Source organism: Bubalus kerabau, chromosome 9 (genome assembly GCF_029407905.1).
Source record: "Bubalus kerabau isolate K-KA32 ecotype Philippines breed swamp buffalo chromosome 9, PCC_UOA_SB_1v2, whole genome shotgun sequence".
NCBI lineage: Eukaryota > Metazoa > Chordata > Mammalia > Artiodactyla > Bovidae > Bubalus > Bubalus kerabau.
The window spans coordinates 78,536,768-78,548,070 of NC_073632.1; the positions used below are offsets into that span (position 1 = coordinate 78,536,768).

Genomic DNA, 11,303 nt, shown 5'->3' on the forward strand with positions numbered 1-11,303 from the left:
AACTGTTGGGAAGTTAATGATTACAGAAACACAGGTGGTCATCCGAAAACATTTCAGATGTTCCAGTGTGTCAGCACTCTGGCAAACAGAGGAGCCTTAATGAAGTAGGCGGAAAAATACAACTATGTAGGTTAACATATCCTCAAAGAGTTTAGGTAAGTCTGGACGACCGAAATACTGATTGCAAAATGAAAATGATCCAGGTATAGGATTAGCTGTGATTCAGAAACAAAAAGTCAAATAAACCTATAGCTCAGATCTGTGATTTTTTAAAAAAAATTATTATATATACTCTGAGAAGTAATAATTCCTAACAATACGCCACATTAAACTAGTTTTCTAGTATTCCGTCTTTGACAAGTACAGCAAAGGATAATTTGTGGGGAATCGAGTTATCTTCTACATCTGCCTCGGGAGATAACAATACCCCCGCTTTAGTTCATCCCTGTCCTTAATAATATACTACACATTTACCCTGACAAAATTAACCTAAATCATATCCAGTCAGATTTTATTTTTAATAAACAAAAGTTCCTAAAATTTGAAAGTGCTTCCAAGTTCCAAAGCTATGAGATTTCATCAGATCTCATCTAGAATCACATAGTTTTAAAGCAAACCTTGGTATCTACATTTGTAAATCTTTCATTAATGAATGTTTATTAGCTGCCTAACACACTACAGAAAAATGCAGTTAAGTGTTATCTCTTCTAATGTAATTACTTCTTACATTCATTCTAAAGAGAATCTCTTCTTGGAGGAACACTAGTTGTCCATTTCTGTATCTCCACCAAGTTCCCATGAAGAATTGAAAACAAATAGTGAAGTCAATTTAAAACTCAACTCACAGCATTGTGTGATCTTCTGGATGTTGGAAGAGATACGCTGGGCCAACTGGGCGGGGTCACCACCAACACCTGGAGTGTAAGACATGGTTGCTTTGCTTGTTCGCTAATTTCATCAGCTGTTGGTGAGCAGTGCAGTTTTCTTAGCAGTCACCTAAATAACATAAAAGAAAAGTCACATAGTTATACCTATTTTAAAGTTACTCCTTCAGTTCAGTTCAGTTGCTCAATCGTGTCCGACTCTTTATGACCCCATGAATCGCCGCACGCCAGGCCTCCCTGTCCATCACCAACTCCCAGAGTTCACTCAAACTCACGTCCATCGAGTCGGTGATGCCATCCAGCCATCTCATCCTCTGTCGTCCCCTTTTCCTCCTGCCCCCAATCCCTCCCAGCATCAGAGTCTTTTCCAATGAGTCAACTCTTAGCATGAAGTGGCGAAAGTACTGGAGTTTCAGATACATTTTACAAATTTGATGTACCTAACAGGGTTGAAATTTAGCAAAGGAACTCGTCAAAGAGTAAAACTCACATGTTGATATTCTTAAAAACGGACTTTATAGGACAGAACTAAATTAAACATATTAAAGAAAATAAGGTTCAAATTGTCCATTCCCTTTGGAAACATCTTTGATCTTGCAAAGGATGACTTAGTAAGCGCCTTTTCTGTGTATCATTTTAACCATTTGTATATTTCCTTCTTAACTAAACTGTGAGCAACTATAGGCCAGGGTCCACATATTATTTATCTTTCTTTCTCCAACATTTAAAATAATTCTTGGCAGAGAAGAGGAATTCAATTATGAATTATATGGCACACCCATTTCAGGCTTTCCTCAGAAATTTCATTTTATCTCATTTAACTTAACACAGGAACAGCTCACTAAGGGGTCTCTGATTTTAATGGGAAAAAAGGTTCAATGTGAAAGAGCAGAGCCAAAAAGTTAAGAAAAAAGGAAATAAACCCTGTAAAAGGCCCATCACACACACATTCCCCTGAGAGAGTAAGGAGAATTCTGCTGTGGAAGCCAGTATCTTAGAACAGGAAGCTAAGTGGGGCAGCTGCCACAGGAAGGAGGTAAAATGAAGATCTGTTCTTCTTCAGTTCATACCACACATCAGTCATAGTTAGGGGAAAAGGATAAAAAGGAGTGTCCCTGTGGACAGGACTGTGCACAGCAAAGAATTTCAACTACTCCTCAGCAAAGAATTTCAACTACTCCTCAACTCTTTTCACCGAGTATGCTCGGAACACTGTAAAGGTGCAGGCAGTCAGCATGCTAACTGACTCTGCTATACACCCTACATTACATTAGGCCCTGGGGAGCTGCAAACAGGCAAACAAAACAATCAAGAGAAAGCATCTGCTTGAATCAGTTCAGTTCAGTCGCTCAGTTGTGTCCGACTCTTCGAAACTCCATGGACTGCAGCAGGCCAGGCCTCCCTGTCCATCACCAACTCCTGGAGTTTACTCAAACTCATGTCTGTTGAGATGGTGATGCCATCCAACCATCTCATCCTCTGTCGTTCCCTTCTCCTCCCACCTTCAATCTTTCCCAGCATCAGGGTCTTTTCAAATGAGTCAGTTCTTCGCATCAGGTGGCCCTAATATTGGAGTTTCAGCTTCAGCATCAGTTCTTCCAATGAACAGTCAGGTCTGATTTCCTTTAGGATGGACTGGTTGGATCTCCTTGCTGTCCAAGGGATTCTCAAGAGTCTTCTCCAACACCACAGTTCAAAAGCATCAATTTTTCAGTGCTCAGCTTTCATTATAGTCCAACTCTCACATCCATACATGACTACTGGAAAAACCACAGCTTTGACTAGACAAAGCTTTGCTGGCAAAGTAATATCTCTGCTTTTTAATATGCTGCTTAGGTTGGTCATAACTTCTGTTCCAAGGAGCAAGCATCTTTTAATTCATGGCTGCAGTCACCATCTGCAGTGATTTTGGAGCCCCCCAAAATAAAGTCTCTCACTGTTTCCACTGTTTCCCCATCTATTTCCCATGAAGTGATGGGACCGAATGCCATGATCTTAGTTTTCTGAATGTCGAGTTTAAAGCCAACTATTTCACTCTCCTCTTTCACTTTTTCAAGAGGCTCTTTAGTTCTTCTTCACTTTCTGCCATAAAAGTGGTGTCATCTGCATATCTGAGGTGATTGATATTTCTCCCAGCAATCTTGATTCCAGCTTGTGCTTCATCCAGCCCAGCGCTTCTCATGATGTACTCTGCATGTAAGTTAAATAAACAGGGTGACAATATACAGCCTTGACATACTCCTTTTCCTATTTGGAACCAGTCTGTTGTTCCATATCCAGTTCTAACTGTTGCTTCCTGACCTGCAACAGGTATCTCAAGAGGCAAGTCAGGTGGTCTGGTATTCCCATCACTTTCACAATTTTCCACAGTTTGTTGTGATCCACACAGTCAAAGGCTTTGGTATAGTCAATAAAGCAGAAGTAGACGTTTTTCTGGAACTCTCTTGCTTTTTCGATGATCCAGTGGATGTTGGCAATTTGATATCTGGTTCCTCTGCCTTTTTAAGTCCAGCTTGAACATCTGGAAGTTCACAGTTCACGTACTGTTGAAGCCTGGCTTGGAGAATTTTGAGCATTACTTTACTAGTGTGTGAGTGAAGTGAAAGTCGCTCAGTTGTGTCCGACTCTTTGTGACCCCATAGGCTATACAGTCCATGGAATTCTCCAAGCGAGAATACTGGAGTGGGCAGCCTATCCCTTCTCCAGGATTAGCGTGTGAGATGAGTGTAACTGTGCGGTAGTTTGAGCATTCTTTGGCATTGCCTTTCTTTGGAATTGGAATGAAGATGGTAAGAATACACAGAAGAACTATACAGAAAAGATCTTCATGACCCAGATAATCATGATGGTGTGATCACTCACCTAGAGCCAGACGTCCTGGAATGTGAAGTCAAGTGGGCCTCAAAAAGCATCACTACAAACAAAGCTAATGGAGGTGATGAATTCCACTTGAGCTATTTCAAATTCTAAAAGATGATGCTGTGAAAGGGCTGCACTCAATATGCCAGCAAATTTGCAAAACTCAGCAGTGGCCACAGGACTGGAAAAGGTCAGTTTTCATTCCAATCCCAAAGAAAGGCAATACCAAAGAATGCTCAAAGCAAGTCTGCCATTTATGAGAATGATAAAGTTAATAATATAAAACAATAAAAGCAATACAAGCCTGCCCTCTTCTGTGACATTAGTTTTAGGGGGCAGCAAGGATGGGTAGCTTTAGAACCAGAATCCTGGAACTGAATCCTATCTCTGCTGGTGGGTGGGTTGATCAGTAGAAAGTCATGTGCTGGGCAGAAGTGATAGGGATAGGGAAAAGGAAACATGACTATCACTCTTCTCTAAAAAGAATTTATGAAACTCAGGTGTAAGACTTGGATACCTGAGTATGACTATATGAAAAACAACAAAGGCAAAGACATGAAGCTGAGGCAGACAGACCCAGATCACATGGACAGTACGAAGGCAGTATGTCAGTTACACAAGGAAGGGGAAATCTACGGTCAACCCTGGATCAGATGCGTCATGGTCGGGTAAGCAGGAGATGACACAGAGAAGGAAAAGGTGCAATGGCCTAACATTTACTGCACATCTGTGAAATGAAAAGCATTTCACATAGACTGTCTAATTTAATTTTCAAGTTCTCCCCTTTAGGTAGTGACAAATAAACCTGGCTTTACCAATGAGCAAACTGTGGCATATGAAGATTAAGTAACTGGGAGATACCCCAAACGACCCACTAGGCAGAGGTGGGATTCAATTCCAGGGTTCTGGTTCTAACACTACCTGTCCCTGCTGCTGCTGCTGCTAAGTCGCTTCAGTTGTGTCCCACTGTGTGACCCCCTAGATGGCAGCCCACCAGGCTCCCCCGTCCCTGGGATTCTCCAGGCAAGAGCACGAGTGGGTTGCCATTTCTTCCTCCAATGCATGAAAGTGAAGTCACTCAGTCGTGTCTGACTCTTAGTGACCCCATGGACCCTCCATCCATGGGATTTTCCAGGCAAGAGTGCTGAAGTGGGGTGCCATTGCCTTCTCCACTACCTGTCCCTGCTGCCCCATAAAACTGATGTCACAGAAGAGGGTGGGCTCTGGATGCTAGGTTTGGTTTAAATATGTTGCAAGAAGAACCCACTGGAGATTTCTGATAATCAGGAGGGAAGAGACCACAAGGAAATATGTGTCTTTTATCTAATGGTTGGTGCTGGTAGGAAGTACAACAGTGGAACAGCTGTGACAGAAAAAACAGTACTGGGGCCATGCTTGTGCTCTGCTGTGTCGAGGCCACCCTTGAATCCCTGGGAGGTTTTAGATGCTCTCCATTCTCTCTCCCTGATTGACAGGTCCAGTTCATCTATTCTGAGCCCTTTGGACTTCACTAAGTAATTGAAAGAGACCCAAAACCAATTTCATAAAAGGGTAAATCAAACTTCTACTCAAACAGTAGAACCACTGCAGCAGGGCAGCAGGAATAAGATTACTCCCAGGTAGCCTTGTACTTGGGCTTGCAGCCACCTGAAGAGCTTAGGACCCAACCTACACTGGACCTGGGATTCAGCGAGATCAACACTACCCCAAGCTGTCTACAAAACACCAACTAGATCTTTAAATTTTGCATCTTTTTCCCCCAATAAGAGCTTGGGGGTTGAAAAGGACTTCCTGATGGTTCAGTGGGTAAAGATTCTGCCTGCCAATGCAAGAGACACAGGAAATGTGGGTTTAATCCCTGGGTCAGGAAGATTACCTGAAGAAGGAAATGGTAACCCTCTCCAGTATTCTTGCCTGAATGCGATGAACAGAGGAGCCTGGTGGACTGCAGTCCAAAGAGCTGGATGAAACTGAGCACAACAGCTTTACTTAGATACAATTCACACAGCATACACTCACCCATTTAAAGTGCACTATCCAATGGTGTCTTTAAACATTCATAATAAAAAGTTGTGCAACCACGACATCACTGCTAGAACATTTCCTTACCCCTCAAATAAAGCTGATACCCATTAGCAGTGACTCCCCATTTCTGAACAAGCTCCTAAGCTGCAGGCCCCCACTCATCTATTTTATGTCTTTACAGGCTTGCCAGTTATGTACATTTCATATTAAAGGAAACATACAATGCGTTCTTTTTGTGACTGATTTCTTTTTCTCAGCATGTTTTCAAGGCCCATTCATGTTGCAGCATGTATCGATTCTTCCCTCCTGTTCACTGCTGCTGCTGCTGCTAAATTGCTTCAGTTGTGTCGGATTCTGTGCTACCCCATAGACTGCAGCCCACCAGGCTCCCCTGTCCCTGGGATTCTCCAGCCAAGAACATTGGAGTGGGTTACCATTGCCTTCTCCCTTCCTGTTCACTGCCAAATAATATTTTACTGTACAGACAGGGGCAACGTCCTCCCGGCTCACTGATATCTTTCTTTCTCCTTTCCCTCTATCACCTAGGCTCACGGCCTACACAAACACACTTGATGAGAACATGTTCCTCTTTCTTCTTTATGTACTCTCTTGGGGGTGCTCTTCCGTCTACACACAAACAAATGAGTCTCACATCCACGTCTCCAAGTCACACTCTTCACTCTCTGTAGTGTCTCTATGTCTTTGAAGCTGCAGGAACTCACTAACTGCCTTTCAGCTGCCAGTGGAACTGGCAAAAATGGGAAGTCTCTACTTTGAGGAAGACACTTAACATTTGGGCCTGTGGCCAGGATCCAAATGAGATAATGCACATTCAGGGACCAAGAGCTTTCCTACTCTACACAGAAGAAAGGAACGCTCCGCTCTTGCAGCTGCAGGAGCAACATCAACAGATCATAACCACCTTCCCTGCCTTAGGACCATCTGACCACAGGATTAGCTGAGGCCCGCTTTCTCCCCCAGAGTGGGGAGTATGATCACTGAGTCCCATGGACTGCCACTTCATATTGTAGCATTAACCTTAACCCTCAAGACTCAACAAGCCTAGGATAAGCCTTCCCACTGTTTTCTTTTATGGTCTCCTTTTCTGCTCTTCAGAGAATCAACCAAATAGCTACAAACTACCAGTGTTCCTCATCCCTTTACTCAAGCACCTACATTTGAGGAAGTTCTGCTGGTCAGACAACTAAGCATCATTCATCCAAAAGGGCTGCCACTGTTGGACTGGTTGGCATTTCCTTAGAGGAAGGGTGCAGTGGTGAGTCTCTTGGCTCAGTGCTGAGCTAAGAATGAAAAGAAACTGTGATCGATGGAAGGGAAAGAAAAACTCAACAAGATTATCGCTAACATTATTTTCTAAGCATTGTGTTTAGGACTTCCACGTTTGTTTTCTCAGATGATTCTTCCACCAAGTCTACGGAGATAGGTACAACAATAATTATGATTTTTTACACGAAGAAACTGAGGCATAATGAGAATAAGCGACACACTTAATGTAAGAAAAGAATTAAAATTTGAAACTAAATCTTAAAGCCTACTATATTTTTAAAACACAAAACCATGTTGTTGCTGCCCTGTACAACACAATTAAGGACAGGTGAGCCCACTCAATTCAGAAGCACCAAATTTACCACTTTTCTGCAGACCCTGTATGAAATCTGGCTAAACTCAAGGAAGATGGGGAAATAGGCCTGGGGTGACTTCATGATGAATCAAGGTAACACAGCTGCATAGCTTCCTTATCTTCTCTTATTCTGCTCATCTGCTCATCAGTTCAGTTCAGTTCAGTTCAGTTGCTCAGTCGTGTCCGACTCTTTGCGATCCCATGAATCGCAGCACGCCAGGCCTCCCTGTCCATCACCAACTCCCGGAGTTCACTGAGACTCACATCCATCGAGTCAGTGATGCCATCCAGCCATCTCATCCTCTGTCGTCCCCTTCTCCTCCTGCCCCCAACCCCTCCTAGCATCAGAGTCTTTTCCAATGAGTCAACTCTTCGCATGAGGTGGCCAAAGCTCATAGTGATATCTAAAAGACAACAGTGATTGGCTCTCCTGATGATGAGCTATGAGAAATAAATGATCCAAACAACCAACTATATTATAAAATACATAGAAACATATACACAGGTAACTATAAACTGATTTAAAAGTGTATGATCTTTGCACACAGGCTACATCAACCAAGTTATTCTGATGTCTGCTTTGCATGTTCACTCTCCATCCAGCACGTAGCCCAGAGCTAAAATGCACCAAAGCACTCACGCTGTATACTTCTGAAAGGCCATTCAGAATTCCTAGTTTTATGGCTCAGAATAACTATACCTCATTATCTAAACTTGCACCACCAAGTGTTCGCACATGTGTGGCCACTGGCTTGGACAGCTCACGGATGGAACATTTCCATTTCAGCAAAGTTCTGTTGAACGGTGTTACCAAACATCTCAAAAATTAGCATTGTATGAGGATATATTAACATTACCAAGGCAAAGATGGGAAGAGAGGATCAAAGTGCAATATTTGTACTGAGAATCTTAAGACTGTTTCTAAAGAGCACAAATAAAAGAACAAAGGGGATTTTTTAAAGGAATCTTGAGCATCAAACATTATTCCTCATTACTAATGGACACAGTGCAGAATCCTTAAAATTCCCATTAACATAAAGGTCATGCTCTGTAAATTCAGTGTGGATAAAGCAATAGAAATAGTTTATAGTCACTTTCACTTTCTTAATGGTGAGCATCAGCAGTACTTCCCTCCAACCTGTGCTCCAAAAATAAGCTCCCAGAAGGTCAGGTTTATTTTGTTTGTTTTTGGTGGCCTTTTTTTTTTTCTTTTTTTTGGTCTATTGCATAGACTGCCCACTTTCAGTATCTGTATATATAATAAGTACTTAATAAATATTTGTAAAACAAATGTACCTATTTCCTAAGAACACACACCCAGTCTGAGGGTTAATATAACCACTGCTAAGACAGTGAACACGAAGGCTTTCTTTCAGATCCAGGATGTCCCAGACTTATCGCTGACTTGGGCCACTGCTCCATGTTATTTCCTCTCCCTGGAGGGCTCATCCCATGACCCCCACCTCCTCCCTTGGTGACTTGCTCTTTTTCTCCCGGAAAGTCGCGTCACATGGCTGGAGAAGTATTCTACAGTTACTGTGATCTGAAGTGCGAAGTCACCATTCTGCCACTCTGCTGATTTAACCTACTGCATCACAGTGCTAATCATCATTTAAAATGATCTAGTCAGTACATCATTTATTGTCTATTCCTACCTCTGGAATATAGAGATGAAAGAGGCAAGTCTGCCATTCTTGTGGAATTCACAAGTGCTGGGGCCACAGGAGATGTTCCACAGATGTGAGGGTCATCACTCTACTACAAGCATGAGCACTGTTAACATAAGCTGCATGAACTGCATTTGTTAGCTCAGCTCCTCCATCCGTTAAATTATCATACAACTCGGTTTGGTCCACAATACCAAGAATTCTTTTTCACTCTTTCATGCACTAAGCTTTCAAATTAAATGGAATTACAGCAAACTTTACTCAGATTTACTGCAGGTGTTCTATATGATTTATTTTTTAACCAGCAGTCCCTGGCTAAACTTTGAGATCATAATCAAAATTCAGACTGATTTTGAGATCAGGAACAGCAGAAGTAAGATATCTGAAGAAAAATGTAGATGTTACTGAGTTAACATGGTATCATGTTAACTTCTTCAGAAAATCTGAACTAAAGCATAATTCTTAACCAGTCAAAAGTCTGGGACAAACTTCTCAAAGCAGCCTGCAAAGCAGAGGCCTGTCCACATCACAACACACAGTTTAACACTGCTATAAGTCTGCCCTGGGCGGGTGGGGGCGGTGATCAGGACAACTCCTGAAGAAACGTTCACTCCAATATCACTGAACAGCACAGCATTTCATAACCATTTTCTTTTCTTCCAGATGCTGTGCAAGCTTTAATGATATATAATTATGGTCAGAATATGTTGATCTGAATTAAACAAAATTTAGCATATGTCTACAAGAGCCAAGCAAATGTAAGAAACTTGAGAGGGAAAAAAATACACAGCATTTGACTGGAAGGGCATTTTTTTCTTTTTGTCTGAATTTAAGGAAAGTAACAACCTAAAAAACAAGAGGGGCGGGGTAGGGAGGCATCCTGGTATATTTTCTGTACCTGCAAAGGGCTTTCTGCAAGCCAATTAAGGGCAGGTACTCAGATGGTAAAGAATCTGCCTACAATGCAGGAAACGTGGGTTCGATCACTGGGTCGGGCAGATCCCCTGGAGAAGGGAATGGCAACCCACTTCAGTATTCCTGCCTGGAAAATTCCACGGACAGAAGAGCCTGACGGGCTAGAGTTCGTGGGGTCGCACAAGAGTCGGACACGAAAGAGCGACTAACACTTTCCTGCACTGAAAAGATCAAAGAAAGGCTGCATGTCAAACTCCTTGCCAAACCGAAAACCAACCACGATGAGCCTTCGAATAAACAGACGGCTCCTTTACTACAGAAATATATGTCTTCAGTTGTCCTGTATTCGAGAGGAGAACTTTAAAGCGCGTTTTCTAAATTCGTGCGTTAAAAAGAGGAAGAGGTCGACTGGTGTCCAGCCCGAGGCAGAAGCAGAATTCCAGAGCTGGGCCGGAGCGGCTACGGCACCAGCCCCGCCCGGAGCGTGCAGCCCGCCGGTGCGCCTGAGCGAGCGCGGCCGGGGCGGCCGGGGCGGCCGGGGGCGGAGGCGAGGCTAGAGCGCAGCCAGCGCTGGGCGGGCCGGGCTGGCAGGGCCGACGGGACCCGCCTGATCGGGCGGCGCACCCGCGCCAGCCGGTGGGGCGTGGGGAGCAGCGCGATCTCGGGACAGGGTTAGCGCCGGCCCTCCGACTCCCGAGAGCCTGCCGCAAAGCGCAGGGGCGGCGGCCACCTGACAACGCGCACAAAAAAACAAGGTGGCGCGGCAGCCACGGGGACACGCGCTTTCGGGGCGCCCCGCCAGAGACACCCCCTCCCGAGCCTCCTCTTACCCCGACCTCCTCGGCTTCCTTCTCCTTCTTTGGCCGCGGGGACCCAAGGGCCCCTGAGCCCCCAGCTACGATTCTCAGCTGATGGGTGGTGGCGCTGGAACGCCCATTGCGCATGCCCACAATACCACCCAGGGAAGGAGGCGGGGCTTTCTCCCCTCTCATTGGCCAGTGGAGTTGAGTGACAGAGGCCTTCCCCGCCCACTCTGGTTCTAAGCTAAGGAATAGGGGTTTCTGCAAAATTACACAGTACACAGGAGGTGTTCTTTGAGGTCTAAAGTGCGGATGGCGAACGTCCTAGTTTGCTTGTAAAAAACAAAAAGAGGGAATGGAGAGCTGCTGTTTTCTTTATCTGGTGATTTCGGCCTCCCTAGACTTCAGGCCATATCATCAACTCATGCCTTACCTTGTTTCCCAACACTTAACTCTACAGTAGACCGTATTCTCAAGTCCATTAAAAAAATGCAAACGTATAAATATGCAG

The 11,303-nt window shown here is 44.0% G+C and overlaps 1 protein-coding gene across 1 annotated transcript in view; it reads right to left on the bottom strand.

Moving 5' to 3' along the window:
- Positions 1–10,960, bottom strand: part of STX7 (syntaxin 7) — a 58,618-nt gene extending 47,658 nt beyond the window's left edge. The window contains exons 1-2 of the mRNA XM_055535657.1: positions 10,823–10,960; positions 846–996 (exon numbers count right to left, since the gene is read on the bottom strand). Coding sequence (XP_055391632.1) covers positions 846–930 — 85 coding nt within the window. The 5' untranslated portion in view covers positions 931–996; positions 10,823–10,960. The remainder of the gene's footprint in view (positions 1–845; positions 997–10,822) is intronic.
- Positions 10,961–11,303: the final 343 nt, after the last annotated feature.